Here is a 15,660-nt window from a genome sequence, read left to right on the forward strand (position 1 = left end):
AGTCTCTGCCCTCAAAAGGCTTATAGTCTCTTGACCAAATCCATAACAGCAACACGGGTGAACTCATCAACCATTAAAGTACTGAAGGATTTCTTATTCTGGGCAGTATACAGAAGGAATCAGCAGAGAAAACTGTCCTTGATAAATTTATAATCCAGTAGAGAAGGCAAAACTAAACCATATGAAAATCACAAACAATTTAAGTGAACACTACAATTTAATTAGGTGCTAAAGTGTATGGTGTAGACTCTAGGAGAAATAAAAGGAAGAAAAATTAATTAGAGTTAGAATAGTTTGGGAAGTTTCCAAGAGAAAATCAGAGATGACTGTAATGCTCAGATATAACAGCTGTCCTACTTAATGAGATTTCAAAATGAAACTGGGGTTGAGGTAATGATGACAAAATGGGAAAACTGGGATCAGTTGAAGTTATTGAGACTGCAAGACCATAGAAAAATTTCTAATCTCTTCCCACTGTCACACACTAGATTTGTGAATTGCAAAGAGAAAACAATTCTGTTTCTGCCCCTTCCCTTACTCTACCATGTCCTAATTTGTGAAATGGGAATATTGTAAATTACAATTTAAGTATTTTCAATTTAAGGATTTAGTATTCACAATATTTCTTGACAAAGGCAGCCTGTCAAATAGATTGAATCTCTTCCTGGAATCAGAAACAACTAAGTTTAATTCCTAAATCTGACTGTGTGATCACTGAAAATTTTTTGAACTTCTCAATACCCCTATCAGCTCTAAAATTCTCTGTTAGATTTGCCGGTCCACACTGTTGAAGGGAGTTCTCATACAGAAAAACCACAAGTCTAAACCAAAAACGACAAAAAACCTGTAGACCCACAACGGTTCCTCATCTCATTCATGAAGAGCAGTTTTACTACATTCTAAGGGTTTTTTTGATTATTTCTACTTCCACTGTGTTTGAAATTCTCACTGTACTCAGCCATTTTTCAGGGACTTTTTTTAATATTTCAAAAGTATTACATGCATAGCCTACATATTACTTGTCTAGGAGAAAGGATCAGGAGAATGTTCTAAACCATTAAAAGGTCAACAGATATTAATGACTACTTTGATCTTTCAAGAAATAGGATAACTCAAAATACTCTATCACATTACAGGAGAAAGGATTCCCTGAATAATTGGGTTTGGGGACATAGAAGAAGGGCACAAGGGGAGTTAGTGAGTATGAGAGATCCCAAAGCCAAACCTTGCCTTCCTGAGGGTCTGGTGTTTCCCTATTACTGAAGGGGAAAATTTTTTTGGCTTCTATAATAGATGACATGTCATCCATCTCAGCAACAGCAGAAAATTTTGAGGAAGAGGAACAAACTGTCTTCCCTCCAATAGGCTCAAGGCCCTCTTTCCCTTTAGAGGTCTTTGTTGGGGTCAAGTTAACAAGAGGAATTCTCTTTATCACCCAGGAGAACTCCAGACTTGACTATTCAGTATGGAATTCTCCAAATCTGGTACTTCCACATCTATCTTCCCTCAGACCCAGATGGAAAAGAATAGAACCCAGAGCCCAAAAGTCTCAGGATCATCTATGTACTCCAAACCACCAGTCCTTTCATCCCCACCCCTACAGATATCATCATTCCACTATCCCTGCTACCACAAACACCAAGTACCTTACCAACAAAGAGGTAAACTCAAAAGTTCCAAGGATAATAGTATCCCCTAAACCAAACACCTAGCTTCTTATTTCTACAGATAATATTATCAAGAAAAATAAACCCTTTGGAGAAGAGGCCTTTCATCCTCACAATTACCATAAATAGACTAACAACTGCCATTGCTGGGATAGACAATCCAGCTTATCCCAAGAAATAAAGCATCTGGGGGAGAGATAGGCAGTAGAATTGGCCAGGCAGGATAATCCACCCTCACCACTATCTTTTCTCAGATGTGGGTAGTGAAAACCCAGGACCCACCTAGAGGGAGACAGTTCTAGATACAATAACACTTCCTGATCCATATCTGACCATTGAACCTGGATGGCTCCTGGAGGAGAAAATGAGGCTGATGACTTTGCACAGTACCCCCTCACTCAAAATTCAATTCACTTACATGTCATGATTTCACTTCCTTAATATCATGGTCCTCTTTAAAAATGAAGGACAACTGACCACAAGTGTTGTTCCAGATCTGACCTCACAGTCATTGTTCAGGGAAGCAACCCTTGTGGTTGACTACACAACTGTCTTTACTGATGCTATGGTACCCAACTCATCAGCAGCCAGAAAACATGATTATCAACTCCAAGACTTTGATTTTATCAAATAGTTCTATCTTAGAAACAGATGTGATCTTATCTGGCCATGAGTTACCATCTTTGTTGTCACCAAACCCTAAGGACCAAGGAGCCTTTCTATCTGAACTGCAACTGAAATGGTTGTCTCTTCAGTTAGAAGGTGACCTCCTTGATAAAAGGGGCTGCCTACAAATTTTTCTATTTTTATCCACAGTGCCTAGCATAGTGTTTGACACATTCAATCATTCGTTCTGCCTTCTATGGTTCTGTTAGGTTGTCAAGGAAATTATACCTTCTATGGGAGGAAGTCTGCGTGAAGGGAGAAGTAAATTAAACAAAAATTGATATTTAATCTATCCTGCTTTCTGAAGAGGTTTTAGGCAGCACAGTGAAAGGGAGAACTTTTTTTGGACTAGGCCTTATCTCTTGGGTTCTAATTTTGGTTCTGCCACTAACTAGTATTTGACTTGGAATGACTCACTTCAACCCTCTGTGCAATGAAAATCAGGGGATGGGAATGAGTCTTGATGAGAAATCTCAAACATACCATTCCTGAGGGGGGCCTGAACCAGATTAAGGTTCATGGGTTTCCTATCAAATGATAATATATTGAAAAATAAATTAAAAAATACAAAAACATGTGTAGCTTTCTAAGTCAATATGTTGCCCACAGGGATCTTTATGTGTGGTTTAGTAGCCCCCATTTCTATTTGAATTTGACACCACTGGTCAAGATCTAAAATAATTCTATAAACCTCAAAAAAAAAAATCAAGCCAGCCTGAACATCTGCTCTAAAGTTTATTTTGTTGTTAGTTTGTTCTTCTAAGACAGAATAAAGAACATTGCAGACTTTTGACTTATAAAAATTGATTAAGGGGGGAGGCTAGGTGCAGAAAAAATATTTATGGTTTTTCAAGAGAAAAATTTCTCCTAGACTTCATAGACAAATATCACTTAATTTTCACATGTAACTGAATAATAAATGCATGGGTTTTAGAAACTTTTAAAGAATTTGAAGTCTAGAATTGAGTGCATCAATACAAAGGCCATACTTTCCAGAAATGTGGGAATTTCTATGTCTAGACCAAGCATCACAAAAGGTGCTTGGGGCAAGCTATAGGAGAGATATTCTCATTTGGGTTTTGAGGAGGGAGGAGATACAAACCCCCACTCTTTGTGGGAGACAAAGGTTCTAAACTCCCCATGAAGCCACTGACTTCTGGGAAAGCTACCAACCCTGAAGATGCTGATCATTGTTAGGACAGTTATTTATTCATATTTGATTTACAAGAAATCTGATCACTTTTTAGAGGGGAAGGGTGGAGATGGAGTGAAAAGTTCATAGTAAGAGTTCTTAAATCTTTTATGTGTCATAGATCCCTTGAGAGACTAATGAATTCTATGGACCCTTTATCAGAAAAATGGTTTTCAATACATAAAACTATATTCTTGGGATTATGAAGAAAACAAATTATATTGAGACACAGTTAATTTTTTTAAAAAGTTCATGAATCCCAAGTTAAGAATCCTAAGATAAATATGCTTTAGGGGAAATCTTAAAGTCAATTTTCATCTACCCATATAGGCACAAAAAAATTCCCTCTAAATGATATGTTAGAGCTGGAAAGGACCTTAGAGATCATCTGACCCAACTCCTTTATTCTATAGAGGGGGAAAATAAAGCCACATGAAAGAAGGTATTTTGTGCAGACACTGTACTAAAAGCTTTTAAAAATATTATCTCATAGGGGCAGCTAGGTGGTGCAGTGGATAAAGCACCGGCCCTGGAGTCACGAGTACCTGGGTTCAAATCCAGTCTCAGACACTTAATAATTACCTAGCTGTGTGGCCTTGGGCAAGCCACTTAACACCATTTGCCTTGCAAAAACCTAAAAAAAAATATTATCTCATTTGATCCTCACAATAACTGTAAGAGAACAAGGCCATTATTTTCCACATTTTACACTGAGAAAACTGAAACAAAGGTTAAGTGGCTTATTGAGGATCACATAGCTAGCAAAGGAAGTGACTTGTGCAAGGTCACACAGGAAGGTTCATTCAACTCTCAACTAAAACTGAATCTGAGCTGAAGTTGAATTAAATTCAGAGCTAGATAATACCTTATTGATGACCCTGTCCAAGCTCTTCATTTTTCTGAGAAGGAAACTAAGGCTCAGCATTAGTACTAGGGCAGGGAAATGAAGCTAGTGATGTCTCCTGACTCACAGTAAAGAGTGCTTTAAGTCAGATATTATAGAAATGTGGCCTGTTTTAGTATCAACGCCCCATCAGAGCAATGAGTATTCCCTCTTTTCTCATGACTCAGGAGAAACAGCTGAACAGGGAGGATAGCTCCTTTCCAGACTCATTCTGGTCTCAAATTCATCCACTCCTAGGTTCCTACAGACAGATCCTCAGTTTACAGAGATCTCTACAAGAAAGTATAAACCTCTAGTTGAGGCTAAGGAATTGTCTCTTTTCTGGGCCTTCAACTTCAAGTCACTTTCTCCATCTCACTCCCAACCTCACCTCTGCTGTGAGCAGAATGTACTTGGAGTTTATTTTATTCCACATTAACCATTTTTAAAACTTTTATTTTCAGTTCCACATTTTCTTCTTCCCTTTAATTCTACCTTTACACAATGAGAGAGAGCAAAAAAAGATACTATATATATAATATCTATATATATAGTCATCAAAACATATTAAACATATTTCTGAATTAGCTGAGAGAGGGAGGAAGGAAAGGAGAAAGAAAGGAGAGAGGAAAGGGGAGGGGCAAGGGGGAGGGGAGGAAAGGGGAGAGAGAGGGGAGAGGGAGAGGAGGGGAAGAGAGGAGAGGGGCTGGGGAGGGGGAGGGGAGGGGAGAGGTGTCTGAATCTGTTTTCTGTTTGGATATGGATGACATTTTATATCATGAGTTCTTTGGAGTAATGAATCAATATTTTGATTAAAGTTACTAAGTTTAACAGTTCATTTTCCTTAAAATATTGCTGTTACTGTGTGAATTGTTCCTTTTGTTCTTCACTTTGCATCAGATCACATAGACCTTCTTAAGTCTGCTGAACTATCCCCTTCATTATTTCTTATAATAAAATAGCATTCAGTCACCTCATAAATCATGACTTGTTCAACCATTCCACAATTTATGGACATCTATTCAGTTTTCAATTCTTTACTAGCATGAAATAAACTGCTATATTTTGTGCATATAGGCCCTTTTTCTTTTATCTCCTTGGGGTATAGATTTCACAGTAGTATCATTGGAAATTATTCTTCAGTGCCCATCAATTGGGGAATGGCTAAACAAATTATGGTACATCAATTTTATGGAATACTATTGTTCTATAAGAAACCATAAATGGTCAGACTCTAGAGAAGCATGAAATGACATATGGGATCTGATGCTGAGTGAAGGGAGTAGAACCAAGAGAACAATGTACACATCAAAAACAACATCCTGAGATGAACAACCTTGATGGAAGCGGCTCCTCTCAGCAGTTCAGAGAGCTAAGACAACTGTATTAGACTGGCTATGGATATATTATCCCCATCCAGAGGAAGAAAAACAAAATAAAACAAAACACCGCCCCCCAAAAAAATTTTCAAAATTTAATAAACACCTTAAAAAAATTATCTCTTTCCCTTAATGCTAATTCCTCATACTCAAAATCACTAATCTCTAAGCATGTTTATCAAAATATGTATGCACAATGCTAATCAGACTGTTCCCCTCTGAGGGGAAAGGGGTGTTAAGGGAAGCTGGAAGGCAATTTTGTAACTTAAAAATATACATGTGCAAATGGATGAAAATAAATAAATTTTTTAAAAAAGAATTGAATTTGTTCACAGCTCCACCAATAGTAGTTGATATACCTATTTTTCCCTTCTTTTTTTTTTTTGTTTTGTTTGTTTTTTTTAGGTTTTTGCAAGGCAAATGGGGTTAAGTGGGTTGCCCAAGGCCACACAGCTAGGTAATTATTAAGTGTCTGAGACCAGATTTGAACCCAGGTACTCCTGACTCCAAGGCCGGTGTTTATCCACTACGCCACCTAGCCACCCCCCATTTTTCCCTTCTTAAAGGAATGGAAGTGCTAAGTAAGACAATTCCTTAGATTTCCTTCTCTGTGACAAAAAACCCATGTTAATTCTGGCTCTAATATTATCCAATTCAACATACCTTCCTCCCCCCCTCCCCCAAGCTAGTAATATACTTTCCACTTATCCTTTGACTTCTCTTATTTGTGAAAGCTTTTTATCCCCCTTCTAGACTGTAAGGTCCTTGAAGACAAGAACTGTGCATTATTCAAACTTTGTACCTCACCCAGCACAGAGCATAATGCTTTGAACTTAGTATTTGTTTAAATGTTTGTTGTTTTGAATAAAGCATGATACTATAGTTTTGAAAAGAAGGAAAAAGAAGGGGGGGGGGATAAGTCAACAATCAACATGAAGCATTTACCATGTACATGGCAATATTTGGGAAAACACTAGCATTATGTCAGGCAACAACAGAATAATACCACTTATCAATGAGTCATCTACAAACATAGAATTGAGATTTAAACAAATGAGCTAAAGATGAGCTCTACAATCAATGGGATCAGGGCAGCTAGGTGGGCAAAGTGAATAGAGCACCAGCCCTGGAGTCAGGAATACCTGAGTTTAAATGGAACTTCAGACACTTTATTACCTAGTTGTGTGGCCCTGGGCAAGTCACTTAATCCCATTTGCCTTGCAAAAACCTTAAATAAATACAATCAATGGGATCTCTACATTCCAAATTGGAAAAGCACACTGGATAGAAGGGAAGTTCAGGCAAAGGCAAATTTCCAATTTTTATTCTCATATTTGCCTTTAAGCTTAATTTCTGAAGATCAGAACCAACTCATAAGCATAAGTAGCAGGTCATTGGGTGATAAGATAATATCTAAAGACCTTTCCAACTCTCTATCTATAATCCTGTGTTATTCCTGCCTCAATTATAATAACATTACCAGCCAATTTAAAATTTCTTTTGAGTAATGAGATTCCCAAACAAAAGGATTCTTAGCTGCCCTTGACCTCCAACTCTTAGACCTCAAGCTCTGATGGGTTTTTTCCAGCTTCTAGACCTGGTACTTCCATTCTTAGCACCACACATATTCCCCCTATCTAGGCTGACAGGGTATGAAAAAGTCCCTCTTCCATTTAGTTTTAGCATTTTAGATTTTTTTGTAAGAACTTATACCAAGAATTAGGGAAATAAAACAAGCTAAAAAAAACCCTAAAAATAGATGAGCTTTCCCTTTCTAATCGAATCTGAACTAAAATCTAGCCCCAGTTTGACTTATCTAACCTTAGTTTTGGGGTTTCCAGTACCCTATTACTCTCCATGCCTACTCTACATAGAGAATCCAAGTGAACTGTCCTTAGACTTATAATAATGAACACGGGGTGGGCAGGCTAATATATTGTTTAATGTAGTGTATAAGTGAAAATGTGGACTAATTCCATTGAGCATGGCAAACTATTGTTTCCTTCTACAACAAAATTTTCTTTTTTTTTCTTTTTTTCTTTTTAGTTCTTTAGTCTTCCTGAAGAAAGGAGGTACATGGCAAGGTCAAAAACTGAAAGATCTGTTGTTTTTGTTTTTATGTTGCTAAGGGCCAGAAAAACTTTCATTGGGTATAGTTTATAAATTGACATAAGAGCAAGAAGATGATGGTATCTTATTTTGTTGCATCCTATCCCTTTTCTCTTCATTAAGTCTCTATCCTCTCCAAATCATCTAACACATTCTATACAAATCAATCTCCTTTATAAAGTATTCAGTGACTCTCTATTGTCCAAAGAATACAGTTCAAAATCTCATTAGCCTGACATTCATGCTCTTCTTTTCTTTGGTATACCAGTCCATTTCTTTAACCTCAGAATTCCTCCAGCAAGAGGTTTCAGAATGCTAGGGGTGGAGTGATGAGTGAATCCATATACACACCAATCACTATTGTTTTGATATTTTGGGGGGCACCAAAAACGTGCTGTATTGTGTACTCTCAGTACAACAAATGTATCTTTAGTACACTGAATAGCATCTTGCACATAAATGTGTCACTTTTTTCAAATGTAGGCAGATATTGTTGTGCTAAAGAAAACGCAAAAACCACAGGATCTCAGAGTTGGAGGAATCTCAAAGGTAATGTAGTACAATATATACTAAATAAGACTCTCCTACATTATTCAAAGCTTAGTTCAAATGCCATCTCCTACTTAAGACTGGCAAGTGCTTCCTACCCTGCTCTATCACCCACCCCCATTAACCTTTGCTCAGTTTGTATCTATTTTACATGAATTTACGTATATATGTATATACACACATACACACACACACACACACACGAGCACACACATATTTACATGTTTATTTATCTTCTATAGAAGATAAACTCTTTAGGGATTTCTTTGTTTCTACAGCACTACAACAGTGCCTGGAACATGATATTTTTTAATAAATGCTTGTTGATTGATTGGTCTCTATGCAGTTGTTAGCATGTTGACTGGGAGTTCCTTGAGGGTGGGGACTTTATGCCTCTTTTTGTGTTCTCAGTATTTAGTACAGTGCTCAATTAGTAGACTTAGGAAATGTTTATAGACTGACTGATTATCCAATCTTTGCTAGAAGACCTCTAACAAGAAAAAACAAATGATCTCCTAAGGCAGTACATCCCATTTTCAAATAGCTTTAATTGTTAGTTTGTCCTTATCTTAAACCTAAATCTATAATCTCTTCAAGCTAAGGCTGAGTTCTGCTCTTTGAGACCAAAATACTAGAAAATTGCTATCAGTTCCCCACCATTACCTTTGTTAGATGAAACAATTCCAATCCCTTCACCTGTACTTCATACAACCTGATTTCAATTACATCTAGTTTATCAATGTCCTTCCTAAAATATTGTACTAAACACAATACTCCAAATGCAAGCAAGAAGGAAATAGGCAGAGCACATATACACTATCACTAACCTAGTCCTAGAAATTATGCCTTAATGAAGCCAAATTTGCATTATCTCTTTTGGTAGCTATATCACACTGCGGACTCATATTTAGCTTGCAGTTCACTTAAACAACCAATTTTGAACCCAACTGCCAATTAACCACAAGTATCCTATCTTGGATTTTTAAAGCTTGTTTTTGAACTCAAGTGTATGACTTTACATTTATCTCTAATAACTTCCATCACATTATATTCACCATAATGTCCCAATCCGTGGAGAACTTTATGTACCCTGACTCTTCTATCCTAGCTTTGTCACCAAATTTGATGCATACACCATTTGTGACTTATTCAATGCCCCAACTAAATGGGCTGGCCATGTTGTTTGAATGCCAAACATAAACATGCCATATACATTTTATGGAGAATTAAACACAAAGCAAGTGCTTACAGGGGGATCAGAAAAAAAAACGATACAAGGACACTCTGGGTCTCTCTTAAGAACTTTGGAACTGACTATGCAACATGGGAGACACTAGCCCACCCAGCATGGTGTGCCTTCATCATAGAAGGTGCAGCACTCTATCAGCAAGGCTCAAAGGAAACACGAGATGCATGTGTTTAGAGAATCCACTCCAGCTATTCATATGGACTATTTCAAGTCATTGATAATACTAAACATCAACAGGCTAAGGACAGAACCATGGACTTTCAGAGACTTCCTTGCAAGTTGACATCAAGCATCAATAACCAGTTCTTGAATCTAGCCAGTACTGATCCCCCATATGATCTAGTTTATTTCTCTCCATCTTTTCCATAAAAATAGTTTGGAAAAAACTTGCCAAAAGTTTTGACAAAATCTAAGAAAAGCATATCTACAATATTCCACAAAATGTCAAAAAAAAAAGTAAGTATGGAACAGGGGTTCTTAACTTTTTGTATGTGTCATAGATTTGTTTTTAGCAGTCTAGTGAAGACCACAGACTCCTCAGATAATATTAATAAATGCATTAAAATATAAGATATTGAATTCCAAAGGAAATCAATATTATGTTTGAAATAGTTTTTTTTATCCTAACCACTTGGGGAGAGAGGTCCAATGATTCCCAGATTAAGAACTTGATCTAGAATGATCTTTTTTATTCCATATAAAGATATATTCACCCTTGGTGATCACTGTTTCCTTTACAAGATGCTCACTAACCTTGATATATCATAAATATGGGTATGTGTGTATGCATGCATATGTGTATATATTTAATAATGTAAATATTTACACATATACATATATAATAATTTTAGAATTTTTTAAGGAATCAAAGTCACATATTTATGTGTACACATATATACACATATATAAAAATAATTTTAGAATTTTTCCAGGAATCAAAGTCCAGTTCATTGGTCTATAATTTGAAGGCTTTACTCTCTTACTTTTTTTTGAAAATGAGATTATCTGTCTTTACTCCTGTTGTCCCTCTGCTTTTGTGAATTTTCAAAAAATATTCACTCAGAAATCAAATCTGCCAGGCTTTTTTTTTAATGTGTCCATTTATAATAGGTTTTCTGAGCTTTGTGACCAGAACTCATCCAAGCCAGTTAGATGCACTATTTCCCCACATATTTTATTTTCAACTGAACATTAACCCTTCATGGCTTTTTGACTTTCCAGTACAAATACTACTCTTCTTGATAGAAAAAAAATTTGTCCTGCCTTTATCTATTATTATCATCTAGATTCAAGCTACTTATATTAGTACCATCCCCTCTCTGAACATCCTTTTTCTTCTAATATTTTAAAATGGTTTTGTTGTCCTTAGCATTTTTCACAGCCTTCAGATAAATTTGAGCTTCAGTATTACTAATATTCTTATAATAGCATCTTATCATACTTTCATATTCATCCATAATTACCTGCTCTTCCTATCTTTTATATATGTACATACACACAAATACCTTTTGGATTTACCTTAGTCAGTGAGGTCTCTGTGAATGATCAACTGTCTCTTTAGACAAATCCCCCTTTTCTTCACATTGGAATATTTGATTTAACATGGATTTTAGGCTAGAAAGAGCCTTAAAGATCATTTAATCTAATCCTATTGTTTTATAGGTGAGGGAAACTGAGGGAAAGAGGTTAAGTGATTGCCCCCAGAAAAATACAACTAATGTGAAAGTGAGGGCTTAAACTTAGATATTCCTAGGTCTAAGTCTAGCACTTTATTATGCTCATTCTGTCTGAATTTCATTCTTGAGAATTTCTCTTCTTACCTGGAATGACTTCTGCAGTAGATTTTAATCTATGGGAACCTATCTATCCTTTCTCTGAATCCTTGTAAATGTGACTTTCCCAAATTGAGCCTGTGAGATTAATACTAGCATTCTATTTCCTTCTCTATCATAAAATCTAGGATGAAGTGGTCATTTCTTGCCACCTCACTCCAACCCTACCTTAACTAAAGTTCCTATCACTTCTAATTAAGCAACCGATTCTATCTTATTGATAAGAATCATGTCTAGAATGTCCTCATTGCTTCCTTTACCTTCTGAAGTATGAAGTAATCATTAAGTGAAGGCAAGAAATCATTAGTTGCCCTGCTTTGGGCAGAGAGAAAACAGTTCAACAGGTGACTAGATCATTGAAATCCCCCATCACTATTACATTCTTCCTCTGTCCCAGACTTGTGAGTTTTTTTCCTGAATTCTGTAGGTTTTTCTTCCATCTGTTCAGGTCTTGGCTATTTATTTTGATGAAAGGATCCAAATGGTAAGAAGCATGTTTCCCCTTTCTGGTTCCTAAATTCCTTTATATGACTACAGTGAAACTTCTACATCCATTTAAAGACATCACTAAATTCTTAGTAGAATTTCTTAAGCAATGATACTAATAATACAACTAGTAAAACATGAAGAGCTTGTCAAAATTGTTGACATCAAAAGGATCATCTAACCTGAAAAGTTTTGACATTAAAGCCAAAGTACTTTACTTACCATTCCCTCAACTTCATGTAAATCCCTCCCTTTGTGTCCTTTGTAAAATACTTCACCTTTGCTCTACATGTTTGTACTCTTCTCTTCTTCCATCAAAGTTCAATTCAAATCACATCTTATTAATCTTTACTCCCAGTACTCCATTACTGCCCTCTCCTCTTAACTCTTATAACATTTAATATTCCAATACCCATTTTTACAGTTGGCATAGTAGTAAATGTGATCTTGAACTTCTCATGTCACTTACATATACATATCTATATCTATGCACACACACATATACATACATATATCTTGAATCTTTTACCAGAATTGAAGACAGGCCTTATGTATTATATTTCTAGTGCCTAACACTGTGTCCTGTGAGTCACAGGATTACATAATTTCAGAGCTGGAAGGGGAAACAAGGCCATCTCACCCACACCCAAAAAATAATTCTCACTACAAAATGCCTTTCAAGTGGCTATCCTTTCTCAGTCCAAAACCCTCTACTGAGGAAGAACTCATCACTCCCTTTCAACGTCACTTATACCAACTTGGAATTATTCTCACTGTTGGGAAATTTTTCCAGATATCAAATCTAATTTTGTCTTTTTTTGCCCTTTCTAGCACTAATTATTCCCTCAGAACAGGTCTAATCCTTCTTACATGAAATAACACTTGAAGATATCAGTTCTCACCCCCTGAGGTCTCACCCTCCAGGTCAAACATTCATAGTTTTTTCATCTTACTCTCATACAGCATGATTTAGAGACTCTTCTTCATTCCAGTGACCTTCCTCTGCAGACCTCCAGTTTTTGACCATAATACTAGGCACTAAATAAGATGTATAAAGGCAGGCCCCTGAAAGCCTTGATGCAAAAGTGTTAAGGTCACTAAGCCTGGGTAGCAAATGCCAACCTCACCACAAAAAGGTTAACAATGAACCAGGTCTGTCCAGTAATTCAGAAATGGTGAAATGAATAGTTTCATACCTTTTGTCAAGAATATTTTAGAAACAAAGGGTTATGGATTTAGAACTAGAAGGATCCTTAGAATATGTTTAGTCCAATTGCCTCAATTCACAAATGAGGACAAGGAGAACCAGAGAAGTGCCATGAATGGCTTGAGGGAGCAAGTAGAAGGACGTGATGTTGGAATTTGAATCTAGGTCCTCTGACTTCAAACCCAGACTCTTCTCCATGCACCATAGTTATGTTCAGAGCACTTTCCCCTTCTGTTGTCTCATATGGTTTCCATGCAACCATATGAGGGCAGATATTTCCCCTCCATTTTAGAAATGAGGAAGCCCCAAAGCAGTTCACACTCAGAGTCAAGAATAGACAAGAAACTGAACCTAGTGGTTCTGTTTTAGGGACAAGGAAGCAGAGGGACTCCTAGCAAATGTTTTTGCCTACTAGTTCCCTACCTGGAGATTTCCTATCCCTTTTAAAAAGGGAATCTGAGAGAGAAAGGGACAGACAGAGACAGACAGCCACACACAGAGAAATGGAAAAAAGACACACACACACATACAGAGAGAGAGAGAGAGAGAGAGAGAGAGAGAGAGAGAGAGAGAGAATGGTTCAGATTCATCAAAGGAGAGAATCCTTTGTTGAATTTGAAGACCTTTATTGGGTCAATACATTTCTAAAATCACAATTTGAGCCCTCCTCTTCAATCAGATTGAGTGAATTTTCATCAGCAGTTTCCAAAGTTGTCATGAATAACATCACCAGATCCTTAGGTCAACTTGAATTGTTAGGCTGAAGCCTAGTTTTCTTTTGTTCTGAAACAATATAGACTTCTTAAAGGTGTTACCCTAACCTTAACCGTCTGGGTGTATTTATTCTCTCATTTCCTCCACTACCAGAGATGAAGTCAAAGTAGAGCATTATTTGATCTGTGGTATAACGGATCTGATGTGGATAGCCAACCTTTTCTCTCCCCCAACCACGTTTCTGCAAAATCTTACAACAGGATTGTTGCACAGTCGCAAAGAGAAAAAAAAATAAGCTTATAGACCGAGACTTTCTCTCACTCAGCAGTTTTTTAGAGACCTCTGGGTATTGGGACCGAAAGTAGAAGGGGGTATTTGTTTAATCAATCTCTCTCTCTCTCTCTCTCTCTCTCTCTCTCTCTCCAAGCGTGGATACAATATAGTCTAGCTCAACATCTCCAAACTGAGCACACTGCTTAGCATCCCTTCTTTCAGTTCAAGGCCTGACAAGTCTTCTGGCCTCACTCCACAAATCTCAGGGTCATCTAACCTCAGAAGAACCTGCAGAGGCAGCCAACAACTTGGGGAGGAGAGGAAGCGGGGTACAGAAAGGGGGAAGAAAGACGAAGAGAGCCTGGGTCCCCGCCCTCCGGGGCCAGGAGCCAGGCCGGGCCGGGGCAAGGAGCCAGAGGTGACACACTTGGCCCCGGCCCCCGCAGCCCAGGGCGGCTCTGCTCAACTTCCCCCAAATGCAGAAGTTGCTAGAGGCTCTGGACGCCGGCGACCTGTTCGGGAGCGGCAGCTCAGAGAGGGGGAGCGCTAATTACCTTCCAGCATCCCCTTCTTTTCCTCTTAGCGAGGGTGGAAGCGTTGAGGCCGGAGGTGCACGAGGAGCTGGGACTCCGAGGGATCAAGTTTGGAACTGTTGGGGATGGGGAAGAAGGCCGCCCCCCTCCCTGGCCCCGCGGATAGGGTCCCCGCCGCCGCCCGCTCCCAGGCGGGGTCCCGCACACCTACCCACGCCTTGACGCTCCTTGTCAGTTTTGCGCCAGGGGGCCATGGCTGGGCCCTGGCACCGCTGCCTCCGAGGACCTCCGAGGGGTAGCTGAGCGCTCAGCCCGCCCCACTTCCTTCCTCTTTTCAAACTCCCTCTCAGGGCCCGCCCTCCTTCTTTGGGGCTCCCCGCTCCCGCCCCCGGCTGGGAGCTGGCTGGGAAGGTGGCTCCGGGGGGGAAGGTGGAGAGACACCTGTCGGGCAGCGGGGCGCGGGGCCCTGGGTGCGCGGCGCTCTCCCGGTCGGGAAGGCTCTGAGAGGGGGAGGAGGATAAAGGGGCACGGCGGGGCCCTTTACCTTGGCCTCTCTTCCTGGGGCAGGGGAGAGAAGGGAGCTGGACCGGGGCTCCGAGCGTGGAGCGAGCATCAGAGAGGGCAAGAGCCCTAGGGGTGACTTCCCTCAGGTGGCAGGAGTTTTGCAGAAAAAGACAGGGAAGATTGCTTGGCCTATCTCAATTTAATCTAATAACAAGTATTTACTAACCGCGGTGAACTAAGGGGGCTCTGGGGATACAAAGACCGTATGAAAAACATTACCTCCCCTCAAACTTAGAGGCTACAACTACAAGCATAGGCAGGGAAAGCACGGGATGTTTAGAAAAGAGATTCTTCTGAGGAGTCAGTCCCCCACTCCTTACTCTCTCGCTCCTTTTGAAGGTGGGAATCACATTGATG

General features: G+C 38.8%; 1 protein-coding gene across 2 annotated transcripts in view; it reads right to left on the reverse strand.

The window, feature by feature from the left end:
• DOCK2 (dedicator of cytokinesis 2) overlaps positions 1-15,054 on the reverse strand; it is a 535,580-nt gene extending 520,526 nt beyond the window's left edge. For both annotated transcript variants that reach the window (XM_074212450.1, XM_074212449.1), the window contains exon 1: positions 14,951-15,054. In XM_074212450.1, coding sequence (XP_074068551.1) covers positions 14,951-14,993 — 43 coding nt within the window. In that variant the 5' untranslated portion in view covers positions 14,994-15,054. The remainder of the gene's footprint in view (positions 1-14,950) is intronic.
• Positions 15,055-15,660: the final 606 nt, after the last annotated feature.

This window comes from Macrotis lagotis, chromosome 1 (genome assembly GCF_037893015.1).
Source record: "Macrotis lagotis isolate mMagLag1 chromosome 1, bilby.v1.9.chrom.fasta, whole genome shotgun sequence".
In the NCBI taxonomy this organism is placed as follows: domain Eukaryota; kingdom Metazoa; phylum Chordata; class Mammalia; order Peramelemorphia; family Peramelidae; genus Macrotis; species Macrotis lagotis.